This window comes from Amblyomma mixtum, chromosome 8 (assembly GCF_055824585.1).
Source record: "Amblyomma mixtum isolate Tamu chromosome 8, ASM5582458v1, whole genome shotgun sequence".
Taxonomy (NCBI): Eukaryota; Metazoa; Arthropoda; class Arachnida; order Ixodida; family Ixodidae; genus Amblyomma; species Amblyomma mixtum.
Genome location: NC_143019.1, coordinates 92,429,145 through 92,457,045, shown reverse-complemented (window position 1 = coordinate 92,457,045; position 27,901 = coordinate 92,429,145). Strand labels below are relative to the sequence as shown.

General features: G+C 43.5%; 1 protein-coding gene across 1 annotated transcript in view; it reads right to left on the bottom strand.

Annotated features, from left to right (window-relative positions):
- LOC149333505 (uncharacterized) overlaps positions 1-27,901 on the bottom strand; it is a 76,815-nt gene that overhangs the window by 15,162 nt on the left and 33,752 nt on the right. The window contains exons 2-7 of the mRNA XM_089557739.1: positions 22,993-23,099; positions 20,034-20,168; positions 16,842-17,043; positions 15,836-15,998; positions 9,905-10,008; positions 8,671-8,815 (exon numbers count right to left, since the gene is read on the bottom strand). Of these exons, the coding sequence (XP_089413865.1) occupies positions 8,671-8,815; positions 9,905-10,008; positions 15,836-15,998; positions 16,842-17,043; positions 20,034-20,168; positions 22,993-23,099 (856 nt within the window). The remainder of the gene's footprint in view (positions 1-8,670; positions 8,816-9,904; positions 10,009-15,835; positions 15,999-16,841; positions 17,044-20,033; positions 20,169-22,992; positions 23,100-27,901) is intronic.

Below are 27,901 nucleotides of genomic sequence, written 5' to 3'. Positions count from 1 at the left end.
GTAGAAATCCGAGTGCTCATTTCAAGACCCATTCACAAGTTCCATCTTAAATCCCAAGTAAACGTGTGTATTTTGCTCAACCAACTTACGAAGCTTCGTTTTCTAATTAACATCAAAGTCCTCAAAACAAGATGAAAAATTTCAAGCACCGTCTCTTAAAGCAGCCTTACGGTGTACAGGTTTCAAATCAGACGCGCCATACCAGGGTAGTTCGATAGTGTACAGCTCACTGGCGAGTTAGTCACTTGGTGTATTTCATTGCAACATGTTCGCTGTAGTCGAGGACCGCTTTAACTTCATCACGCAGCCTGCTAGCGTATCATGCTTTCCTGCACCTTTCTTCGCAACGCTGAGAAGTGTGCCTCATCGGTTCACCGTTCCTTCAAGACGTAAAGCAAGCGTTAATACAGATGAGAGTAAACGTCCCTTTGCAGATTATCAGAGAAGGTTTTTCGTTTCGGAAACAAATATATTAAATGCAGGGCGCATCTGGCTAATCTCTTTTACACGTGATTTAAAATGTGAGCAATCCAAGTTTCGATCGGTTTGGTTTGTGGGGACATTGCACAGTAAATGGTACCCGTTAAAAAGCATAAATTTTAGAATCTTCCATGGTACTTTCTTATATGAATCATGGTCTGTCGTTAAGACAACTAGTATCTCATAATGGACGTTATCAGGCCAAAGCCTCTAACAGGCGTCCAAATATTTACGATCAGTGATTCGAATGTTAGCGGCTTCCATAAGGCAGACTCTCAGAATGACAGCCTAGCAATGGGTTCAGGAATGGGTTCAGGAGGGGCGCAAGCCCCTTAAAAACAAAACGAAGCCAGAGGTCAGTTCTCTCGCGCGTTTCGAAGTGAACGATGAAGTACCAACGTGTGTGCAAGAAATTTCGGCGAAAATATACAAAACCACGACAATCTGTAATTTCCTAGGATACGACTTAAGTTCGGGAGAAAAATAAGGAGTACTGCGTTCAGAGGAATTAGGTGTAAACCTTTGCACGTACTTAAAGGTAGCTAGCAGGATGATCATGACCATATCACGATCGGGCCATGTCCCGAAAGTCTCAGCTCAAGCCTTGTTCTTCACGCGATAGACAGATACCGTGTTCGTAGACACAGAACTAAACCTGAGATGTAATTTCGGCTTCGCCATTGCCACGCCGCCGCCAGTGGATAAGGAGCAACAAATCTGGTTAAACCAATGGTCTGAGGCTGAAAAAATTCTGGCAAAAGTTCGCGGCTAAAGCGGAAGCACGTTGTTTTCGTGTTTCCCCACAGGACAAATTTTGAGGCATACCATTTTTGTACGCATCATTCAAAAATACGGAGTCTACTTTAGGTTGCTTTGTGCTGTGAAAGTGAAAGCGCGAATGTCTGATCGTGAGTGTACATAACGTCCGCTGAAATCCCTGCAGCGAGCTAGCCTGCAAGTTGACTAGCAGCTGAATGCTATACGCAACGAGAAATCGTATGGTACAAACCGGAAAGCTTTACGATGAACAGTTGTATCAAAATTCTTAACCGAATATTTGGAAAGGCGTACCTTTAAAGTGCATATATCGTCGGTTGGATTCCCTGCTCCGGATATCCTGCAACTTGACTAAGATACGTAGACTATGTGCAACGAGAAAGTGTATGACACCACATGGAACGCCGTATGACGAACGGTTGCGTCACAGTTTTGATACGTATGTCGGGGAAGGCATACGAGTGTCAACCCACACTTCGCGCACTTTGGAGCGTGAAGTTCCCAGACACCCTTAGAGCGTGTGCGGGTAGCGGTCTCGGACTCAAAGGAGATGCCCTCGACTCAGCGTGACAAGCTCAGCGGAGACCAGCTACCAAGTGACAAGAGGTTTTTGGGCGTTCGGTGCCCAGCTTTCGCCGGTCGCAAGCCAGACAATGGGTCGGAGCCAAAGGTTCACAAAACAAAACGAAGTTTATACAGCAAAGAGACGATACACAGGATTTCACAATCACTAGTACAGACACATACAAAGTGATTATCCAAACAATGCAACTCGTGCAAAGTTAAACCCGAGAGAGAATACAATACAAAGGCAATATTGCACCTAAAGTGCACTAACACAAGAGAGAGGGGTCAACAAACAAAACACAATTTGTTCACCGGGCACTTCGGCAGTCCGACGACCAGAGTTCCACGACGATGCCGTCCCGCAGACTGGCGAACGTTGCCTCGTTGGTCCGATGCTGGCCGAGTGGTGTTTTCACGGGAGTTGAACGGGCGCCCTTCGATGAAGCTTAAACGGCGATCCGGAGTAATCTGTCAGCGGTCAACGCCCTTCTTTTAGGCTCGCTCTCACGTCTGTTTGTTATACGCGCCAGAGTAGGTGCGCACATACACACAGCATCGGCAGTGCTGTCTCCTTTTCCTCTTCACACAGGCCGCGCGTCCCCATTGGTCAGAGGTCGTGGGTCGCATCTCGAAGATTCGAGCGTGTTCTGGCGTGGCGCCGTCGCCGACGTCCGAGTGCAGAGGAGGGGGACATGTCTTAGCACACGCAAGGCTACCCCCTTTTCCCCCGGTTAGCAGTAGAAGCGACTCGGATGTTTGAGAGAAATCTTCTGCATGGATGACTCATTCCCTCGGCGCACGCCGTGTCGGTGAGCGGTGGTGGAGGGGAGAGAGAGCCAAGCGCTCAGGGGGGGGGGGGTTCCTTCTCCTCAGTTCGGCTCGCGCCGGCGAGACGCCGTGCGCGCGGCGGTGTTTTTGTTTCTTTGTTTCCAAAATTGCGCTGAATTTTCTGACGAGTGAAGGTACAACCCCCCCTCCCCTCCCCCGCCCTCGTCAACAGTGCACGGCCCAAGGGGTTTGCTTGTGATGCGTGCTGCAGGCTTTGCTCTACATCTGGAGTGACCACAACCTCTCGAAAAGAGAATGGCATCGCGTCCTCAACACTCACAATCTTTGACCTGATATAACTGCTACGGAGCCCCGCTAAACAGCTTAGAAACAATCCATTTGGGCAGTGTACTTTTGACGGGGCCGTACATCGTTGGTTTATGCTGGATCAAAGTTTTCGTTCGACGAGTTGGTGACCATTCATGTTCACTTCACAACGCGACTTCAAAGCATGTTGATTCACACACAAGGACGAAAGACATAAAAACGACCGGAACAAGCGCCTACTACTAACCGACTTTACTGAAGTAAACGGACGTTGAGTTTGTAGGCGGCCATCACCACATGCATTCTATCAGCCATGGAATGGAAAGGGCTAAACAAGTTTTTTTTTTCTTTTTTCTTGAGTGAACTGATTGATAGCTGCACACGAGATGCGGTGTAATACAGTACACGCAGAAATAGTAGACACCCAAGGCTGGTAATAAATGGCAGGGTGGAGGGAGGACAAAAGACAGGTGCAGAAGGAGCAGTAACATAAGAGCATCGACAAAAGCTTTACACAGGAAGGCGAGCTATAAAAGAAGAACCGGCTTAGGCAAGGCTTTGCGTAAACGTAGGAAGCCGCGACTAGCCGGGTACACAAAACACAACACAAAACAACGAAATCCTTTACAAAAAAAAACAAACTTAGTCGCAATAAAGAAGGCATACTAAGTCGACATGAAAGGTCACGAATGTGTTCTAACGAGAAATTTGATCCAGCGCCTTTCTTGTGTAATGCGCTCTTTTTATCCCGAAATACCAAGTACGATCAAGAAATGGCAGGTGTCAACCTCGTCCCCATAACGACCTGTCAGTCGCGGTCTTTTTCATCTTGCCACAAGAAACTAGTCCGGCCATTGGGACTCCAGTCCTTGATCGAATACGTGGATCCATCTTGGGGTCACGCGAAACGGGTCACCAAAATATTTATATCCGAACTATAGCTCCAGATTAGGCTTCACCAGGGTGTTCTCTTGGGCCTAGTTCGCCTAGGCGCCAGTCTGCGAGGTGACAAGCGCCGTTACAAAGAGTACAGGAGACTGGCTTCTGAAACTGCTCAATTCCTCTGGCTAAGAAGGTCGCTCACAAATCTGAAGAAAACAATAGGAGCCGTGCGATAAGCGACGGTTTAGACTCCTGTCTTAGAAGCGACGGTACTAACCCAAAACCAGAGCCCAGTTCAAGAAGGTGGTGCGCTACATGAGAGACATAGGGATGGCCCTGTTGCAGGCAGACAAGGAAGGAGGATTCGTCGTTATGCCGATAGGAGCTTCCAGAAAAAATTCAAGCTGCACTCGACAAGAATTTTAAACCCATCAGTTCAAAAAACAGAGCTCTGTAAATTGCGAGTTCCTTTCAGCGGGAGTCGAGTCGGCAGGCCACGCTTCAAACTCCAGGAAAAGTCGGGAATTCATGCGGTGCCCATGACTTCGAAGGAAGCGCGATGTTGCGAAGCTCAGCAAGACCGACGCAGTCAGCACTCACATTGCTTCCTTCGTATCTCACTGCACCACCATGAACGTCGTCTGATCGAGTAGGAGATAAGTCATCAGTGCGACGACGCTTTGTCTTCTTTTCGGCAGCGACTAATTGTAGGCGTTTCCTTTCTGGCTTCGGTGCCGGTATTTTCACATTTGGGTAAGTAGACAAGTTCGGCAAGATTGTCGGAGCCGCATCGGGGGAAAGAGTTCGAGATCCTCTCGGAATTCGCTCCTGAGCCCTATTCGTAATACGCACATAGTCTCTTATTATGAAGCGCCACTCAAAATGCTGCTCACACGCTGCACAGTCGACGTCCAGTAGGTTGTTTAACCTGTGTAGATTGCGTTGCTGGCTAGTCGCCGCTCTTCGTCAGTTGGAGCTTTGAAAAGTGACAGCTTACAGTTCTGTCCAGTTCGAGCATATCCCGTTGTGCACCCTGGCGCGTAGCAGTCATTTAGGCGTCGCATGGGAGGCATTCCGGGCGAAGAGCAGATAAGCAGAAATTTCCCAATAGCATAACTACCAGAAACCATTACAACTACCATTCGCATCAAGCAAGGCATAACTAGACGCTCCTCAACTGCGGGTGACGACAGCACCGCCGCGACTTTCTACACAAGCGGGGACCGCGGCTGACAATAGGACCGGTCTCCGCTCCTTCCGCTCCGGTACACTCTAGCACACAACTTATAAATTCTGCACTGCATAATAATAAGCTGGCCATAGTAGTATATTTAGACATATCAAAAGCTTTCGATACGGTTGATCACACAATACTACAACCGAAATTGGAAACCTACGGTTTAAGCGGGAAAATTTGTGATCTAATTAGAAGCTATTTTACAGGACGGAAACAATATGTTGTCGTGAACAATTTAGCCTCACTACCACAAAGCATTAATCAACGTGTGCCTCAGGGCTTCGTGCTTGGGCCGCTATTCTTTTCCCTGTATATTAATGACCTTCCATCAATGCTGAAATATTCAAAAGCTGTAATATATGCCGATGACACTGCATTACATTTTACAGGGGAAAATTTAGAGACACTTAAATGTATAATTAATGAAGAGCTTAGTGAAGTTTCGCAGTGGTTTAAAAGTAATCGGCTAACCCTTAACACTGAGAAAATAAAGTACACCGAGTTTCACTCGCGCAGGAAGAACATGAACTACGAACATATATCTCTAACTATCGACAACACGACTCTGCTGAGGGTGCCTCAATACAAGTATCTTGGTGTCCTGTTCGCGTCTGATATGCACTGGAAAGAACAAATTAATAATATTTGCTCCAAATTAGCCTATGGTTGTCATGTTTTACTAAAGGCCAAAGACTGCTTTGATCTTCCAATTCTACGCATTCTGTATTTCGCCTTTGTGCACAGTCAATTATCTTATTGCCTGGAAGCATGGGGTGGTACATATAAAACATACCTAGATCCTGTTTCTCGCCTTCAAAAACGAGCTATTCGTATGATAACTTGTTCAAATAATACATACCCCAGCAGGCCACTCTTTCAGCAGCTTCGTATCTTACCCCTATCAATGGCATATAAACTGAAGATAGCTGAAATAGTAAACAATGTAATAAAATCTAACAACCCCCTGCCCCTTAGTTTATTTAGATTACCAATGAAACAAACAAGAGCTGCAACCAACAATCTATTTAATTTACCACCTTGTTACAATATGTACGACCGGAGACTCCTAGAATACAGCGGAGCCCATGTGTGGAATGAAATCCCGAATGAAGTTAAATTAAAAATAACTTTTCGGCATCTTTAAAACACTACTTAATTTTCATGGAAATGCAGGAATGAATTCAATTGTGCGTGTTAATCTTGAAGTTTTTTTATTTTACACGGTCTGCAGTAATATTGTACTTGTTTTGTATTTGGACCCTCACTAGCCGTAAAGGCTATGGGTCCAAACAACAGTTTGTGTACTGTTTCTGAGAATAAATAAAGAAAAAATTCAAAAAAAAAACCTCCCCGCAGCGGTGGCTCAGTGTTTATAGCACTCGGCTGCTGCCCCGAAAGATGCGGTTTCCACCCCGGCCGTGGAGGTCGAATTTCGATGGAGGCGAAATTCTAGAGGCCCTTGTACTGTGTGATGTCAGTGCACGTTAAGGAACCCCAGGTGGTCAAAATTTCAGGAGCCCTTCACTACGGAGTCTCTCATAGCCTGGGTCGTTTTGGGACGTTACACGCCCCTAAACCAAACCAAACCTCCCGTTCAAGTTCCTACCCGTGCCACTCTGTGTACGGGCGCCACCTGACAAAAAATCCTCTGCCAACACTGCCGCAGTGTTCGACCTAAGAGTGTTAGGTACGGGAGATTCAAGTGTTTAGATTCGGTGCTCAGCAAACGTGGACAAGAATAAATCCAACTATCCGAGGATGTTTCATTTCCGGAAACGTCTCTTTCAAAACACAAGCAGGGACGTCTATCTCATAGATTTTGCACAATTGAAATTTACCAGCCACCATCGCTATATACGGTATATTTCCTTGTTATATGTATTCCTAAATTTTATAAATGTTAGCATCACAACACGACAAATTGATCTTCAGACGGCCGTCATGGCCGTCTGAAGGTCATAAGTATTGTATGGTTTCGGAGCGGAAAGGTCGTCGTTGCGAATCCCACAGATATTTCGGGCTCTATCTCAATTAGAGATTTTATCCTCAGGAACATGCCTAGTCATTTGACACCACTTCGAACATTCTGCATCAATCAGGCGGCCCCCAAATTTTATGCAAACGGTGGTCCCGGGGATAGTCCCACTTTGATGGCCACCATACTAGCACATATATAACGGATCGAATGTCAAGGTGTGGGTTCAGGCGCCACGAGCCCACTGTTTGTATGTGATATGGTGTGGTCACGTGGTTGCTGTTTTGGTCAATTGACCTTCACTGGACATAGACGCGTCTTGACAAACATAAGTAGTAAGAACTAACGCTCATAAAAAACTTCCGGTGTCGAAACGGGCCCACTGCACCAGTCTCAACACCAGAAGTGTTTTGTCAGGTGGTGCGCCCACGCAGAGTGGCACAGATCAGAACTTAACTTGGAGGGGGGGATTTAATTATGAACTATGGCGAGTTAATGTGATTAAAATATGAATTATTGGTGCATTACGGTGAATTAAGGGTGAAACAAAGAGAATTAACTGTGAATAATTGTGAGTTGAGGTGAATTACAATGAATTAATTTTGAATGAAGAGCGTAATTCAAGAACCGATTAAAAACAAACAAGCAACTTGAATTGAGGAGGCGTCTTTGCTTTCGCTTTACTCCAGTACGGGTTACCACAGTGATCTCGAATTCTTCCGCAGCCTTACGCTACGGCACCTATTTTTCTTTTCTTCCACTACCACCTTCCTCCCTTCCTTTACGGCGCCGTTCAGAGGTCTACTGAGATGTGAGACAATTACTGCGCAATTTCCTTTCCTCAAAAACCAATTTTCAATTTCTCCAGGTTCGAACGCGGGTGAGCCTCACAAACGTGGCACGTAATCGGGTGGAGAGAGACTGAAAAGATGCAGTGGGTTGAGCAGAACGTGCACGCGCTAGCCGCACTGCCCTGGAACCCGCTATGACGTCATGCATTGCAAACCGAACAACCCGCTTCGCACTTTGATCATGTCATAGGTCGCTGCATTGGCGTTCTCGTTCTATTGAAGTCTCCGAAGCATTGCTCGGAACAGGAAGCACGCAGGTTTGAGTTCGCTGCCCCTGCCAGAAGGACATATGTTTACACTGCACATAAGCTGAACTATTGATATTTGCTCGCTGGCTAAAGAACCTGGCAAGCTCGATGTTATACCCGAGACATCGCTTACGGCTTCCTGCCAACTTAAACTTACATCTATAAAACCTGACAATCCGATTTTATATCACAGCCTTTACTTATGGCATCCTCATAAGTTAAATTTAAATCTAACTTCCTGGCATAAAAAAAATGTTTTCCTTCGGGACGCGCCATGGAAATCGAGTTCTCGCAAACCGCTAATCGTGAATCTTTAATTACTACTCCTTCTTGAGGAAGGGGTATGTAAACACGAAGTTCTACGTACAAACTCAGCACATCAATAAAGGGCTCGTCTGATTCAAGGGCGAACAAAGTGGCCCAAACTTTAGATATAATTTTATCAGTTATGGTAACATTTATAAAAAAATGCCTGAGATTAGCTGCTGCCTTGGAAATGAAGAACTTTATAAAACTAGGACGTTGCTCGAATTAACTTCTACTGCGGTCGCTACTTACGATGGAGTGTCCGTAGCGGACGCTTGGGCTGTAGACGCGTGGATCTTTGAAGTTTGTGGGTGGCATAATTATGCAGTCGGACCTGTTTCTGTCCATGTACGATATGTGACCCAGGGCGATGATGCCAGTCGGGATGAAGGTTGTCCTGTGAGGCAGGCGGTAAGATATCAAAGGAAACCGATGGTTGGCTGGAAAACTAGTTAGGTGTAAATAATTGGATGATATAACAGACACGAACTAGATGCTTCAGGGACGCGAGAATCTTTATGTTGAGGGCAAAATACATGTACAAGAGTGAATTAAGAGCTGTGCACAATTGAGGAGTACTAAAAATGAGACCTTTCAGATGTTTCCAGAGATTGCTATTATTTGTTAGACGCTGTCATATATATTTCAAGTATAATGACATGAGTGTGACTTATAGAGAGCACACAGAATCTATGTTGCCTGATTTTGTGTTCTAGGTAGCATAAGGCGGTTCAATGTGCAACTGTTCTTTTTTTTTTACAGTAGAAGAAAAATTGAAGAAAGATGAGTTCCATTCATTTCCTCTAGCACATTCCTCCTGGAAATGCATGGTATTATGTAGAAACTATGGTCACTAAAGGTTAATGACGCATGCCGGCCTATTTTTTGAATGTTAGTCGCTGCGACTACCTCTTGACAGTGCGTTTTCTGACAAATTTCGAGAACAGAGGAGACATGCAGGGTTGCTTCAAAAATGATTTCAGGCAAGTGAGGAGCTAGATGACCTGCTGGCACGTTCTTTAGTGGTTCTGTGCGTCGTCATCGCCCTTCAATAACGTACTTCAATGATTTGTTTAGAAAGTAACGGCTCTTTTTCTAGCTGCTACCGTAGACAGATAATTACAACGCTAATAATCCTAATTTTATTTAGAAACAAAAAAAAGAAACCCGTTCGCATGGGTCAGGGGAATTGTAACCAAAATATGTCCAGTTTTCGTTTTCTTTTTATTGTAATTTATTTTTGTTGAAAAAACTATCGCCTCTGAGATGTTTAGCACTCGTCATGCAGTCCGTAGTTGAGGTCGTACCCTTTTCTTAGCACTCTTCTTTACGGCTCTTTCAAAGTGCGGTATGCAGAGGCGCACGTAAACGCTTTTCAGTAACGCGCATACGGTGGTGTTTATGAATTTGACGCAGCAAATGAATGCTTACAACGGCATCTCACCGTCGATTGAGGATATGAATAGTGCGCTGAAATGACAATCACCTTATGTGGTCCGCCACCATCTCGCAGAGGTCCGTTGTGAAGTAGATTCCAAGGAATGTGTAAACTTTTTCACTGCGTTTCGAGGCTCCATGTTCGTGCATTTTCTGTCATCAAAAATGAACGGGTGAAATTTTTCTTAAAGGACATATTCCATCAACAATTAGAAAAATATCTCTTCATTACGCAATTGGTTTTCGATTTTCTTTTTCTGAACATTGAAAACGAAAACGCGCATTCAGTTTCATACTAGAATTCGCTGATTTACTTTTTCATCGAACAATAATATCTATAGCTCATTAGTTTTCCAAACTGTAATAAACTCTTTAGAAAAAAGTAAAGTTTGCTTTTGAGTCATGCTTATCGAGGAAACATTGGTTGAACTCGCATGATGTGTCTCCTTTATAACAGGAGCTGGGTATACGTGCCTTTACTACGAATTTCAATTTAATCCGTTCTCGCGCATCTAACCACGCATAACTCATACAAGCGGACACGACTAATTTGAAACTTCATGTCTTACCACTTCCTTCTATGGAGGTGACAAACGAAGTCAAGGGAATGGGGGAATATAAACGGAAGGCGGCAGTTCCATGCATGTTGACCAAACAAAGAATTGTGTTAAATTCCCTTTTTAGGTGATAAGTAGATGCCAAATGTTGGGTCGGTGCACGGCACACACTTCTTTTTAATGCAGAGAACTCAGGCCCAGCAGCGGTGAACATAGAGATTAATGAGAAGGGGTCTATTGCCCATCTCCACTAGCTTTCCACGTTTAAATGGATTTACTTAGGGGGAATGAAAGTCTTAAAACTATTAGCTTAGTAACCAACTTATCTGAGAGAAACGCGGCATGCGGGCATATTACATAATGCTGATTTATAATATGCAGCTAGATTTCAAATACCTGACCTGGAAGGAAATATAAGTGAAAATAACGTTTTCAAATTACTTCGTTTCTTACTAAACGTTAAGGTAATTTCTCAGTTAAAAACGTTTAGAAAAATGCAGACCTTTTTAACTGCCCGTTGCGCATACAAAGGCATCAAAAAGCCTATAATCTTTGTTCATAATCAATAAATAACAAATTTGAAAAGAAAGAATAGTGTGCCAGGAAATGGCCCATTCTTGACCTAATTGCTCATCTAACATGTTTAAAGGAAAAAACAAACATTTAGAATATGCGGTTTACCTTTGGGAACGTCTACACATCAAGAAAAAAGATTTTATTAGCTGAGAAATAATCATGAAGGCCCCTTTGAAATGGCATAATTGGGAAAATATTTTCCAATATTTCCTTCTAGCGAGGCATTTTAAATCTAAATGAAACTTGAAACCGATATTTTATGCTGCACCTGCATGCCTAGTTTCAACAATTACAATGTTATTTTTGAAAAACAGAAACCTGTTAGGACCTTCATTCTCCCTAAATTTTAAGCACCACCATCCTGATCCCATCAAGATTTTTTGGCAGTTTGGTTAAATGTATCCTACATTTTGAAGCTGCACAGAATCACGGCATAAGAAATGTTTTTCTTATGAGCTCAGAGTGGCGAAATGGGGGAGTTATAAAGCCGTTGTCTAACGCTGAAATTAACGAAACATGATTCTAAAACATCCCCTTTCGGTGTTTTTTGTCACTGAATTCATCAGAAACCAGAAAATCAACGCTTAAGAACATTTAATCCACGGAAGAGAGACATCAGTATGCGTTTGTGTGACTGATTCTTGGCTGAAAGGTCATGCACGTTCGTTTTCGACACCAGTCCCTGTATAACGCTGGGGAAGTTTATAATGCCTCTTCCGACAAGCCTATCATTTTTGACATTGTTGCAGTGGCAGTGTTCATTAAAAGGTGCTCAAATGTGAAACTTCACACCAGCCGAACAATACCAAAGCAGAAAAACATAACTCTACGCACTATAAATAACTATGAATTGTGCACGCTTAGATCGCAGGTGCAAAAATATTAACGGCATGTACATCATATTGAATTAGGCTTTAAGAAAGTGTCCTACGTAGAAACCGCTTGGTAAGGATTAATCGAACAAAATACAGGAATAACTTCCCGCTGGTATTCCACACAAAATCTGAACTGATATCGCGCATGTTGAATCAAAAGAATGAGTGCTATTGATCATTCTAAGGTGACCGTGTGATGTCAAACATCTTTGAGGACTTCATTACAACCGCCTAAGCATATGTTGGCCCAGAACATAATTTATGGGTGTGTTCGGATAAGAATGGTAATAAAGGTCTCATGACATTTTGTTTTGAATTAAATTTTTGTATGTGATCGGAGAATTCGTCGACACGAAGGAATGGTACTCAGTTACGCAAGAGACGGTGCTTTCATTGGAAAAAATAGTTTAACACATAGTGTTGAAAACGTCGCCTTTGCAATTGTTCACAATCACTTATATGGGGCCTCACGGATAGAAAATTAATGTTTTGTGGAACCTGAAAATTATTTGAGTTATTGAATGTGAATTTTTTATTGAACGCAGCTGAAAATCGGTTCAACGCTTTTATATATCGGGGAAAAAATCGCCCATATTCTTGAAAAAGTAATGTATTCCAGTAATGACAATAGTTTGGAGAGTAATGCGTCAAGAAAGAGTAAGAACGTGAGATTGCAGCTTTTGGTCAGTTTCAGTCTCTTTTTTGCTGCAATCAGACAAAATTTCTACTTCTAGAGCAATGAGATGAGCTTCAATAACGCAGTGAAATAAGCCGGAATTCCAAGTATTTGAAAAGAAGTGAACTTGGACACAACCTTAAAAAAGACATCGATAGTCTGCCTTAAATTTGTCTGAAAGACATTTAGTGCCTGGTAACTTTATATGAAGAAAGAAGTGCTGAATTATATTGTTTCAAACTTAACAATAAGGCTTAATGCACAGGATAGCTTCTTCAGTTGTCATTACGAGATATTGTTCGTCAGGAATAGCAACGCAGCGTTCGACTTCGAGCTGACTGCATGCGGTTGCGTTTCAGTTAGCACAATGGCAGGATCCCGGATATTACCCTCGAAGCATGTTTTTGCTTTGCATCTTTATTTTCATAGTTCTGATGGAGAATCTGTTTGTTTTTACATGCGGCATGTGTATGTCTCGCCAATAGCAGTCAGTATTTGCCGTACTTATAAAAAACTTCGTGCCAGTTTGGCAAAGCATAAGATTTACAAAAGGCTTAGCTGAGTTTAAGGGCGTTTAGATCAAGCATAGCACCTTTAAATAAACTTTACGAAAGATGCCTGAAATGGCAGTGCTGTGGTCTGTGCTTCTAGCACTGAAAAATGTGCCAGGGAAGCTACTTAATTCCAGAAATGTTCGTATACTATGCTTACTTCGATGACCGAGTTCTGCTTTCATTTTCGGTAAGGGAAAGCGTTCCCGAAATGATGCAACTTTCGCCACAGAAAAATTATATATTCTGTAATGAGCACGAAAACTTAGCGGCAAATTGTAAGTCGTATAAAGTGGTTCAACAGCTGACAAATCTTTATTGCTGTAAAAATAAATTTGAGGGAAGGACACCGAATTACTCTCCACACAAGACATATATTTCAGTCGGATTTGAGGATCAAGGAAAGCAGGGCGATAAGCAGAAAATATTATTTTGCATGTTTGCTTTTCCCGGTACTGAACAGTTTAGTTTAGAAATCCAGTCATGGGGTTCCCAGCGTACGAAAGCGCACTTTTACTCCTCAGAAACTGGACGCACAGATTTGGCATTATTTCTGATGAAAGATTTTACCAGCTTGAACATGTGTGCCTGGCTCCGTACAAATCCAGGCTCACAATACATAAACACAAACGGAACATCTTATACGTTACGGCCACATTTACCAATTGTAGGACTCATACTTACTGTGAGATCAAGTGTAAGTTTAGCGAGGTCGAGGACAAGGAACGTCAAAAAACAAAACAGTTGTTTCCGTCCACAATGCGTGTGCGCAGTCGCGATGGTGGTCTATTTAAGAAACTACTCACAATGACTTCGATTGAAAATGAGGTCATAGAAAGAGCCGGTTGCTTTAAAAAAGTATTCAGAGGAAACCTAAACAATATTAGCATCCTGTACCTTCGGCTTAGACAAGGTACGACTTTTATGACAGGACAGAAGAGTAGAAGACGGCACAGAAAGTACGCGTTGAGCACAGTACTCGAATGTAGAGGTGTTGAATCCGACTTAGGCAACGCTCAGGTAGTCTACATCACCCTTTCAGAGTGTAATCAGATCTATACTAATTCACAGTCTAGCGCGGTGCCACTCCTCAGGCGGGTAGCAACGTGAACAGTACGAACTCAGCGGGTTCTACAGTTTACAGAAACAAAGACACGCGGCCTGAAAAGCTTTTTATTCGGTGACATTCGCGTTTCGTCTAGAGACTGAACAATCTCTTCAGTGCAGGATGCAATTTGCCGTAGTACTTAGACATTTAGGAGAATCAGAACCCTAAGAAGCGATATACAAAAGAGATGAGAGCGTTCCTGAGCTGATGCGCTCTACCACAGTCCTGCGTCAGTGAATTCTATGGATTAATAACCTGAACGTGTTCCGGCTCTATGTCAGCCTAAATGAACTGGCCAGTTAAAATAGCCTTTCTTATCAAGGTACTGATAATCACATAAAAAAAATTCGCGTGTCTTAAAACGCATAGAGAATAATTGCTATGGGGAGTCATTGGTAGGATATTATTCATTAAAGGCCAATAACTAGCGAGTTATAAAAACTAATGATTACTCGCAATAGCTAAAGATCAAAACAAAATTGAATTATTCGTGCTAGGAACAATAAATTTTTTTCCGGCATTAGCTGCACCTGGAGAAATTACAGGAAATAGAGGAGTTTAGCATTAAAAGTAATTAAAGCTGACTAATGAAGAAAAAATTACTTACGAGCTATTTCCTTTGACTATGTGAATATGCTGACCGAAAATTCAACCATGTGCACTGAGTTCTAAATGGAAATAGTGAACTTTATTTTTTTTAAAGGACAATATCTAGTACTGGCAAATGAACGACTTAAAACTGCATTAGGCCTTTAATCTCAAGGTTAAAATCAACGTTACGCAACACTGTTCCCGATCTAGAGTTAAAACGTACTAAAGCTCTCAGAAAAAAAAGAAACAGCGATGAGGTCATCTTTAATATTTCCTCAAAGAACTCCCTTTTTTCGCATTCCAGATGATTCCACCGACTATTTAAAGATCATCTTACGAACCAAGAAGTAGAAATTTTCTCCTGCAGACGTCGAAAGGGCAGAAACGTTTTCACAAAAGTTTTCAGCCTGCCTCATTCCTGTCCTAAAACTGCCCTTTATGGAATGCATTACCTTATGTAAAATATTTGCGATCTTTTTAACCGCGAAATAACACAAGCTAAAAACTTGCATGTCACAAGACATGTTATTTCTTGTGTGATAATGAAGGAATGTTTTCTGGAGAAAACCTGACCTGCCGAAGATCGTAAGGTTGTTAATTTTTTCGCCATAACCATCGCTCTGTGCTCCGCTAACCCAAATGCACTTTGCTGAAAAGAGAACTTGTAAATTTGAAATCATCAGCTGATAGCTAAGTAGAAGTGTGGCTGATAAAATGATAGCTGACGGTAATGGGCTGCATTCTTGAACTCAAAAGCGTGACAAGCTGTCCGCAACGGTGCACGAAATTGAGAATTAAGACAGTTCATTCTAGCTGTATGCTGCGCTAAACCCCTTTAAGCAAAAGTAGAAAGCGCAGTGCGACATGCCTGAAGCATGCGCATAACTTATGCTCACTACTCTTCATCATGCCTTGCTACGAGGTGTAGCTGCATTATACACTTATGAATAATATAAATCACCACGCATAGTTGCGATATACGCTCCGTAGCATCACAAAGGGCACAGCACTCTTGCCGGTCACAGCATTCGATAGGAAGCACTGACCTTTAGAACTTTCATCGCGTCCACAATGAGTTGGGTGTGCCTCCATGCCTCGAACTCATGGACGGTCAAGAAACCCCAGTCGAAAATTTTGACGCTCCAGTAACTTTCATAGTCTTCAATGCCTATCGTAGTGGCGAGGGCGCTGCTCAATGTTTGAGCCATGCTGAACAAAAGAGACATTCAAAGAAAAAAATTGACAATGCTCCATCGTCAGACTACAGGCGAGTACTGCAGCGTAGCTAGGCAGAAAACGTTACATAGCAGGACAACCGCAGGGCATTTATTAAATCTATATACGAACCGATTTTTAATCAAAGTTGGTTAAAGTAATTTGTCTTAATAATTGGCCTGCGTGTGATAAGCGTTTTGTTTTTCTAGCGCCGTTGGGACGGTCGCGCAGGGGAATGCGGTTTTCCTCGTGGTCTCCGCCATACGTCGTTACCAATCTAGACAAAGTCTGAGAAAAGTTGCTAAGCTTTAGCTTCGGTTAAACCTGGTAAGTTGCGTAAGCATCGATAGCGTTCCATTCGGGATCATCACCGGTTGTAGACGATTCGGTTTCGATAGAGGCGCGGTGGGCCCGTCTAGCAGCGTCTTGAACGCGCCGCTTAGCAAGGCGCTGTTCGCGTTCTTCATCTGTCTCCGAAGCCTGTTGTCGTTCCCTGGCTTCGGCAAGCCGACGTAGCCTCATGGAGCCGGCAAGCGAGCGAACGCATCTTACACCCCCCCCCCCCCTTCGTTCTGCAGCCTCCTCTCCACACTCCGTAGCTGGCGAGAGCGCGGCGAGGGCAGCGCCTCGCGCCGCTCTTCAAGGTCAAACGTGCCTCGCGGCCGCCCCGACGCGTAGGGCTAAAACCGGTGCTAATATTGCTATCGCAATAAAAAAAAACTTCTTTCATGAACCTATAGGGAATATCTAGAGCAAGCTGCAAGCTAACGTCCTAAGTGGTTTTCCAGCTGTTAGCCATTCAGCAGCAGAATAGCTTTACGTTGCTTGTAGACAGACCTGAGATCGATGGACATTCCGTAACGAGTGTGATTAGCAGCTCGGGCCTGGTCGAGGAAAGGCTGCCGAGAAACCTCGTTTTGGGCCGACACGCCAAATTCGTTGGTGGGGTTCTTGAAGTACAGCGAAACGCAGAAGACGAAGTCGCACAGACCGTCTTCAGGAAACAATCGGCTCTCCTTGCAGTTGCTCGTAGTACACACTGTGGAGAGCACTGCAGAGAAGTCACAGATACACATACTGGAGCCACGTGTTTATGGCCATGGTAGAATTCTATTAGGAGGCTACTTTGAGGCGCTCGTGAAACGGACCGTCTGCACTTATAATTCCGTGTCGAAGCCGGCTTACACGGTATTTTAGAGGATTTCTGCATGTTCCTATTAGCTACTGTTGCTTGCTACTGCTGATACTGTTGCTTGATGAAGAGAACACTGCGCCATACTGAAATGAAATCTCCGCAGGGTGTTGAGGACAGATAAGCTTAACAGGAAAAATAAAATTTCCGGTTTTAAAGGCGAGTACAAGGCTAAAGAATTTAAATATTAGGGGAATAAACTCACATTTACGACTACCTGTTTAGACTGTGGATGATTACAGCCGACCTGGAGATTTGTCGTATGCGTTTTTTTGTTATAATGAGTCATGCAAGGGATCAAAGTATTAGGCTTGCAGTAATTAATACATACATATTACGGGCCTACAGCCAGATGCCCTATTTAGTACATCGTTCTTTGGGTTTAGAATGTTTCCCCCTTTCCAGGAATTGAAAGGGCTGGTATTGATAATAAAGTGCTACTTTATATATGTCAGTTGTTTTCACCTTTACATTGCGACACTGCAAGGAAGTTTATGTGATGCTAGATAGGAACTGGTACACAATGCTTCTGCCTGCGTTTGTCCCATTCTGTATGCGCATTGTATAGAAACACACTACCGTTCATTATCTGGCCACTTAAACTTTTATTCTGCTCTGCCACGTTCACCTGATGTTGACCAATGTTAAGACTGCGCCATTTGAGTTGAAATATATGATCAGGATGCCCAGTCTAACGTGTGCTTGTGTGCATGCGCTCTGATGACTGGCAGGTGAGGACGATTCAGTTCTGGTAATCACTTACTTTTCCTTCCTCAAACCGAAAATCTTTAAGGCATTGTGGCTGTTGTGTTTGCAACGAAAGAGCCGTCTCTTTTGAGGTGAGGTTTTCGAGCACTTTCTGCTCTAAGCAACGCTAATTTCACGGCGGAGAATTGTATTTCTAGAATTACTATGAAAAGCGTGTATTTTACTTCCGATTTCAGCCAGTTAGTCCTGCTTGCGGACATGTTTCCTGTGGTAGCTCTGGCGGGCAGCAGTTACAGCCTTGGGATTCCACAGCCAGAGCTTGAGTTACGCCTTCAGACATAAACCGAATAGCAGGCTGTGATAACCCCCTCCAGCTTTTGATATTAGCACTGGTGCGTTGATTGGAGCTCCGTTTAGAGTGATGAGAAGAGGTAAAATCTATTCGGATATTCTATTTGATTACATCGAGCTGAAAACGCTGCACGAGGGCAAAGGAGAAATTGCGATGGCAAGTTTATCGTCAGTTGTTATGACGCATAGCGTGAAGGCATGACATTGGTTTTTGTAAAAACATTGGTTTTTGTAAAAACTTTCACGCACGGGATTTGTCTTTGTTATGTATATTCTTACATCTAGAGGCATATTCTCACACTTGGGATAACTACTCATGGAAGCTGTGAGCCCTACTTCTAAACTGATTTCAGGAAGGAACTCGGCTTCCTGCTTCTTATGGAACTGCATGCGTAATATTAGGCGTTTGCCCTCTGTATAACAGGTGTTCGACCTACCAGCAAGTTGAGTAAGGAGTATATAACCTAACGTTTTTGTCACCGGTCATCAGCGCCGCTTTTTGTAATTGAGATGCGTGGTCGAGTATGTTCATATTATAATCATTTCATAAGACGTGAAAAATCTACATACACACGGTGTTCTAGATCGGTGCGTGCTCTACGGCAATGTATTGATATGAATAATGAAATATTGGCGCTAATCTATGTACATTCTTTTTGTTTACGCTTAAAACCACCAGCGCACGGCTTTACCATTTTGTTTGTGACGCTAGATGTGACCAGATGCATCTCTAATGATCGCTGCCACGCACAACTACTTCCACATTGTTCCGCATTCTTGTAGTTGCATTGGCGCCTTATCTGGGTGGCTCCTTGACAGCGTCAAACTGAGTGCGGCCGAGAACAGGATGCATTCTGTTCGGCGACCATCGAGCACGCTTGTTGCTGCGCCGCCGCTGAGTGACACAGTTCTTTTGGGTGCAGGTCCGCCTAATAAACAGTTCCGCTCGGAAGCCCTTTCACTGTTCCTCTGATTGCCGGAGTGCCCTCATCACGTCAGACCACAATTTATGCCTGCGATGTAACCACAGCGGCAAGGTGACAGTTAGACTAGCATGCGAAAGCTGGCAGTGGATATGGCTCATCAAAGTGCTATAGTTTTCGTTAGTCACTGAGTCGTATAGACCGGATAGGTTGGCCAGGTTATTAAACCAAGGTGGAAACCGCCTCGCCCCTTTCACTGCTAGAATTTGTACACTTTAACATGCATCGGCAGACCTTGCTTGGGAGTCCCACATTAATGGGGTGGCGGCTTTCGCGGAAAATTATAATAAGAGAGTAATTACTCATTCGCATCCACCCAAGCGCAGCCTTACGGTTACAAAGAAAAGCTATACATCTTTCTCAGAGTACCCGTAGTTAAAATGGAAAATTACTTCAAAATTCCGGAAGTTACTGGAATTCATCGGGCTACGAGACCTTACATAGTGGTTTCAGCTATTGGCGTGAATGGTATACGCACGGCATTCTACTTATAATGGCTGTACAAATGTTTTCCTGTATGTGTGTTCTAAAAACGCGGCATTAGGTATGCTGTACACAGCACTTGGGTCTCAAATGCGGCTTTATTCTGAGCCATCGGAATATTCGCAGAAACGCTGTAGTTAAGAAAAAGCCATGAATCGTGGGCTTCTCAATCACGGAAATAATTCACCACTGCGAAAGCACTGAGTAACTCAACAAGCCTGCCTCAAATGACAGTGTCGGTGCGATGTTTTCCGATTAAGCTTTAAAATCACACAGGAGGCGAGTAATAACAAAAGGAACAGAAAATTGTACCGAGGGGCCTCTTCGTCGTCGGAGGAGGCGTGGTTCGCTGCACTTTGATGTAAATCACAGGGTTCACCGGGGGCCCTGCAGCACTGCCTGACGTACTGCCAGACACCTCATCGTAATGCTCAGTCCCTTCGCCATCTGAGGTAGCAGGAAGAAACGTTCATGTTCATATATTTTATACAAATGGAGGAGCGTACGTGACATGATTTACATTTCACCACGCCCAGATAGAAGGGAAATGTATGACCTCATTGCATTCGCTTATTCGCAATTTCCCCACAATTTCCAGCCTGTGAGCCTAGATCTGCCCAATAATGTTATGGCAACCATAACACCCGACCGCCTCATGTCAGTGTTAAATTGTAACTACGTCCTCTCATATTGCACGCAACTGAAAAAAGAGGATAACATTTGGCAAAGCGAAATTGGGTAGTTTTTGCTTCAGCTGCAAGGAGTACCAAGCACTGTCCGCGAAGACAGTACGTGTGCCATGATAAGAATGAAACAAGGTACCTATGTGGGCTAGTTGAAAAGAATGAAAAGAGGGAGGTACAGTGGCGTTCTTAGGAAATATGCTAGAAATTGTAAACAGGAATTAGAAATTAGGCAAAAAGAAAGACTCCAGACACAGAACGTTACCCATAGCGTACCTCTAGATTTCTCAGGCACTCTTAAAAAAAAAATATAAAATGAACTAAGCACCAGCGATAAGTAAGTACATTCAGTTTATGTAAAAATTGTTATGCTGTGAGAGAATTAAAATGCCCATACCTCAAAGAGAAACATCGAAAGCGACTTCCTAGTGTATGCCTCTCTAATAAAGATAATAGTTTGATATTTGAGGTGCCAGGTTTGTTGGAACAAAAATTAAGTGCATAGCTTCAGTGCGGGTTGCGAAAGGAAACACATATTCTTTAATTTATTTACTCATTCCTCAGAGGCCATTACTAAGCCCGAGATGAATTTGGTTATTTTTATGCTCAGAAGGGCTAATCTTGAGAAGGGCTAATCAGAAGGGCTAATCTTGAGAAGTGCGATAAGCAAGATACAGAAAGTTACTCAAATGAAAAGGACAGCAACTGCTGCTTAACCAAGGTTAGGTAAAATCTTCAAAATATTCGCTTTCTGATGCCAGTTCCACCTTGAGCGGTGGAACGAGGACCAAAAACACCATCTACGCGTAAAAACCAAGCGACATTGAGGAGCACGACTCGCGTTTCAATTAAGGAGGGTGACCGAAGGCTGGCTGGACGCCTAGAAGGCAAGATGTTGCGGCAGTCACGGAAGCAGCAACTTTGGTTCAGTGCTCCGAAGAGAAGTTATGCCTGCCAAATATGCAACAGTTATCGTAGGACTTCGCGGCAGCTGATGTAACGTGTTTTTCCGGCGAACAAAAAGCGCAGCATTCTGAAAAGCTTGTCAAATTCTATAGCCACAGTTGAAAAATGGGCCAGGGAAACTTTATTCTGCCGGCGTAGAGTGCACTTTATGGTATGTAAGGGCCGTCCTTTATACAGTACAGTGTAAGGGTCGGCAGAAATACCGTTACTTGGTGTCTACCATAGGACCAACGCTTCAGTTCTAAGGCTTCTCCAAACGTTTCACCCCCGAGGAGCCCAGCACCTGGCGAAATAAAAAGTTGTATGCATTAGAAAACGGGCGGGTAGACAGTGGCGGTGGGGACCGAACCCAGGAACCGCCGAATGCTAGGAGGATGCTCTGCCACAAGAACACTACCCGGGTCCAAAAAAAGGCCACAACGAGCTTTACCGCAGACGGCAGATTTCGGTCCCTTGGGGATAGATTTTCCATTGAGTGAAGGCTACGTGAACAAAGGCCCTTTTCCAAGCATTTCATAGCAGAAGAGCCGAGCACGAGGACGCGGGAAATCATGTGCCCATTAGAAAATCGGTGGGTACTCCGCGGCACTGGCGACCGAGTGCAGCACATCCCGTATCCGAGGCGATTGCTCTACCACAATGCCACCGCCTCGGTGTAGCACAACGGTTTCAGTCGAAGACCCTTTTAGTCCAGCACAAATGTAGTGCTATTTGGTCTATCCCTGATTTATAGACCAATAAAACCCGCAAAAGGTAAGAAATAAAGTGACAATTTGACGGAAAAATAATATAAGCTGAGCGAAATTGATACGCGCAAAAAATCAGAATAAGCATCTTATGTTGAATGGGAACGCTTATAAGCTTTCAAAACATGCCTTGTAAGACGACTGCATTGTTATGTTGATCCCTGAGGCAATGGTGTTCAGCGAGCCCGCTGCAATTGCAGCGCAGCCTCCTGTGTTTACAAATGTAGAGTACATATATGTGTTGAAAGTTATGTCAGGAGTATAAGTTTAGTGGAATAATGATAGTGCTTTACGACAAATCGAATTGTGAGAGGAAGTGAGCCTCCACTAGATTTTGAGCACGACATACAAGAACGAAATGATTAATACGCTGAGTAATGTTGCGCTTTGAGGACTTCCCCGATTAGTATTTGTTTTTCTACAGTACTACAAACTTTCGTAAAGAACAATAGATGAGTGTACATTGTTTAAGGCAAAATGAATTATGTAAAAAGCAGGAGTCTGATTTCATCAGGATGTAAAACCGGTTGGTATTTTACCTCTAAGAGCCCTAGAATTGTTCCTTGCATCAAGTAGTGACTCCCTTTCGGGCGATTTATTTATCTGTCATAAATCTAGAAGAAAGTATGCTGAATCGTAGCAAACACGGCATTTATGTTCATTTGTGTACATGTGGGTAAGGATATTAAAAAAAGCTGCTTTTGTGTAAACTTTTGACGATGCTAGCGTTCTTTTGTCTTAAGGAAGATACATGCGTGATTCACGCTTCAATGACTACGCTGCCTGCATGTGTACTACATAAAATAGCCTCCCTTGTACGGAATCCCACTCGACAACTAGACCGTTAAAATGGAATATCAAAAAGAGCCTTATTACCTTCGTTTGGAGAGATCAGTATGAAGCCGATGGCGGCGAGAAAGGTGAGGATGACGACAACCACGCACAGGATAATGGTCCAATACTGCCATGTCGGGATGCCGGCCCTGGATTTAGGCGACAAAGGTGATTAATTAGCAGCTGTTATTGGTTGGTTTATTGGGGTTTAACGTCCCAAAGCGACTGAGGCTATGAGAGACGCCGTAGTGAAGGCCTCCGGAAATTTCGACCACCTGGGGTTCTTTAATGTGCACTGACATTGCACAGCACACGGGCCTCTAGAATTTCGCCTTCAAGAAATTCAGCCGCCGCGGCCGGGATCGAACCTGCGTCTTTCGGTTCAGCAGCCGAGCGCCGTAACCACTGAGCCACCGCGGCGGGGCGCAGCTGTTAACAATTAGAACTTTGATGCACCCGCATTTTTCTGAAATGCATGTAAATGCATTTGTATGGGGAAGCATGAATATTCATTGCGGTATGATTTGATATTTTTAGCACAATATTGATTTAATTACTTCGGGACCGATGAGAACAACGACGTCTCGCAGACATAAACAGCTCGATTGCAAGGCTAGCTATAGTCCTCATGGTAACGTGGTGCCCAAACTAAGTGACACGTATTTGCATATTGTCTCGAGCTAGTCTCCGCGGGAATTTTATTACATTACGCTATGCAGGCCAGGAATGGGTGCAGGCCTGTGAGCGATTAGGAAATATCGATGCTAAACACCGTAAGTAGCTATTACTAAAACAATTCCTGGCTTTGGAAGACAGGGCTGAGGGATTAGTACTGGTGAGCCTGCACTTCACTACAAAATAGTGTGAGATGTTGTTATCGGTATTTACTAGCTTCGCAAATTGGGGCGACAAAAAGGCCTTGTAAAGAGACCAGAAGCACCTTTTCTGAAGCCCAGTGATCCTCCTCGAAGTCTGAAAATTGTTTTGGATTAATAAATGCTATGCACAGAGTATCTTCCCTCATTCAAGAATCTATTAAAGTAATGCTTTTCAGAAAGCCAAATTTTAGCAATCTAAAAAATCACGAAGAACAAAAAAAGCAAAAAGAGAGTCGGCAACCCAGGGCGGTATAATTTTCTTTTCATTCTCTTTTTGCCGTTTCTATTCTTCGTAATGTCCTGCCAACAGGCCTGCAACTACGCCCTCCTAAAGAAACGAAGTCTGCCGTTTAGCTACAGTGTCGGCAAATATTAATGCATAAAAAAGAAAACGAAACCCATTATCTTATAGGAACGCTCATACGCCCATTACTCTTCAGTTTGTTGTCAATCGCAGAGACAAAATTCTCGATTTCTTGTTTATCGCGCAGGCAATTTTTCTAAATATGAATATGCTTGCGGTCACTTTCTCACTTTTTAATTTAGCAGTGGTTATTAAGAATGGCATGTGTTTCAGCTAATTTCGACTTTCCCAGTATGACCAGGCTGCAGCTCTACATGAACAATACAGTTGTGTATTTCATCAGTAAAAGAATCGCGTAATACTGACTTTCTCAATTTTTAAAATGTCCACAGAACGACAAAGTGGCCACAGAAAATTCTTATAAAATGCTTTCATTTCATAAACGAATCATTTTAACAACCGAATTCTGCTTTATACATTCTTCTACACTGCAAATCCAAGTAGTGCTAGAATTGCTGTTCTTGCCGCCGTTTTCTTTCAGTGATACATACAGTCACGCATATAGTTGCACTAAAAACGTAGTGAGGTAGCTGTTATGACGAAAGTTAGTACGCGCAAGCATGTTTCACTGGGACCTGTAATGGTAGAGGACGAAGAAAGAAATTTACGGTCGAACTTATGATATGCTTAATGTATAACACTGACGGGTGAACAGACTAGGCTGTTTTGACCAGATAAAATAAATGTGAAAAAAAGATTCGTTTACTTGCCTTGTTGCTGATTCAATGAAAAAGGCAATGTCGCAGACCAGTCAAGGTGCTTCGCGGTGCAAACTTTCAATTTCTACACATTGAGCGCTTCTGCAAAGCATTCCAGTCTCTCGACCTCTGAAGAATTCGCTACTGCGATTATTGCAATGAGTGATTACTTTCACGCGTTAACATTTGCATCAGTTAATAATTCACTTCAATGCTTTGTGTCCTTCAAAGTGATTTACCTGTGCTTAGCCTGCAGTTAGTTCAATAAATAAAAAGCTTTATAACAGTGTCTCTTCCAAGCCAATATCCGCGTCTAAGAAAACGCTTGTGGGTGTCCTGCATGCTAGCCTTACTGCAGCATGGGCCTGATTTGATAAGAAAAAAAAAATCATGATCACAGTACTTCTGTGACATATTTCATATATTCAGCCATTCGGGGGCCGATGCGGTCTCTAGTCGCTATCTGAAAGCGCCCAAAAAACAAAGCAAGCGGTTGAATTGCAGATAACTATTGCTTCGCATCACATGGGACGACCTAACATAGTGCTCTTATAAAAGTGTAGCACAGAATATAGGATGAAGATGTGTGGCGTTAACTCACTGACAACGACATGCTTGACTTTACTAAACAAGGTAAATTAAATAAAATCTTCGACCGCTAGCAGGGAACGGGAGACGGTGTGGTACACTACGGCAGCACAGTCACGGGATGCGCGGGAACGCTGTCGAAGGGCATAACAATGTAGAAGTGAGAATGTTCCTATTAATCTTTTTGGTTTGTATAGTGTGCGTACTGCGTACATACACTGGCCATCACGGGTATTGGACCGAGATAGGTGAAACACGCGTGACCTAAGAACACTGAAGGCATTATGCAATTTTTCTTGCTGAATATTTATGGAACGCGGAAGAAGAGAGTTGCACTAGACCTGCAAGCTAATTAGGCGTCCTTTGCTTTTTACGCAGCATTATAGCGATATGCTAGCAAACGTGGAAATCCGGTCTGCTGACGGCAGCCTACTGACTTCGTGCTTTGTGATAGCGACTTACGAAGCGCTTTGAGTCTACCGTTAGCAGTGTAAATTACCTAAGCAGTTCAACCCATCAGAGCTCGATTGAAATATGGGTACAAAAAACTGTGGTAGCTCCAGAAAAAGGGAAGTAATGAGAAGTTATTTGCAAGAACACAAGGACGAGTTACTGTCTTTCTGTGTGTAAATGCAAAAATTCTCGCTCGAACCGCCTGATAGGAGCTATGGTCTGAAAACGCGTTTTTGCAGTCGTTGCTATTAAAAACATTTTTTTAAGAAGGAACAAAATGCTGCTAGTATAATGCTTACCACTCAGTTCGCCTGCAGACAGCAAATAAACGCAACAGTTATAGTAAATTCGTGGTAGTTCCGCAAAGAGAGCCGCGCGCGAGTAAATTATCAGTACTTTATCAGTTACTGTCATATGGTCTCATGTAGCGGCGCTTGGGGCGGACACTTACGGAAGCGGCGTGGTGTTCTGTGGAGGAAGCCTGGGCCGCAAACCACTCGCTTTTTTGTTTCGTTTGAAACAAAGAGGTGCTTTTTCTTTGGAATGGGGACAGAGGAATTGCAGAGGAAATGAAATTCTAAACGAGCGCATCCTTCCGCATTTGAGCCCAATTATTCATAACCTATTCAACACATGCTGCAAGTTCTTAAATTGTATTGCGAGACATCTTACGGTAAATGTATTCAAAATGTTGCTTCACCGCTGTCATATGAGCATCCACTGCGGAACGCATGGAAGGCTGCATTTTTACCCATTAGTAGAAAAATTTTTGATTAGAGGACGACTGATAAGTGTTTTAAACATTGCGTATTAACTAAAGTAGTCGTGGGAGCATAAATATCATGAGCGCATCTTCTAATTATTTGGTGTTGAAACGGAACAGACTGCGCTGGAGGACGCTTAACGTTTAGGCTTTCTTTGTGCTCCGACATTTTTATACTAGCGTCCTCTATGTGTAACGCGTGTCTGAGTGCACATGCAGCGGCTTCTAATCAGATATCATTAGGCATTTCAAAAGCTTCACGCATCAAATACGGCAAAGCAGTATACAGAATAACTAGCGGATGAAGTGCGAGCGGCTAGCATGAGCAGACTAGCCAATAGACACCTTTATCATACCGTGTACCGTGTTATCGTTACCGTTACCGGAGTACCGGGAGCCCACCTACCGCCGCTGAACACGCGCTGATTGGTCTCGATGCTGCAGGCGAACGCCTAGGTGCCAGATACGTGGCGCCATCTGGCGAGGTTATTAAAGAGATTTGCGCATGCTCATTGACTGCACGTGGGCTCCCGGGACTCCGGTACCGGTAACGGGAACACGGTAGACGGTATGCTAAAGGTGTATAATCTCTTGCCTCATGAACATAGGTTGGCGCCACCTAAAATGAATTAAAAAATGCAAAAATGACCGCCGGTTCAGCATTGCTAAGCACAAAATATTGTTGACAGCATGGTTTTTTTGCTGGTGGACACCCTCGCCACGTACCTATAAGCGCGATTGAGGTGTCCACTGACCCAGGGAGCCAGTTATACCAGCCTTCATATTTTTCATCGTCACTGCCAAGTTACCCAATATATGCCAGCGGCCTATGTTCCACGTTTCTGCCGCGTTTCTGCAGCAGTGTTGGCAGGCCAACGTATGCAGCGCACATCTATGTGTCAATACGACCACATAGCTCAAAGCGTGAATATTATTTTGATAGTAGCATTAGTTGCTGAAGAACACGATGTGGAAAGAACAGCGCGAGTATGTGTTGCAATTAAACACTAAGCGTGTTCGCGTGCGGCAATAGCCAAGGAAGCTGATCTGTTCACGCTGCCGCGAGCTGGAATCCATTCCTGGATATTTATTTAATTTACTTATTTATTTCAGTTGGCAAAAACCAACAAACATTATATTCAAAAACATCAGAAGATCTTCGCAAACCTACAAACATGCAATGATCTCGCTCGGTGTTTACCCATCT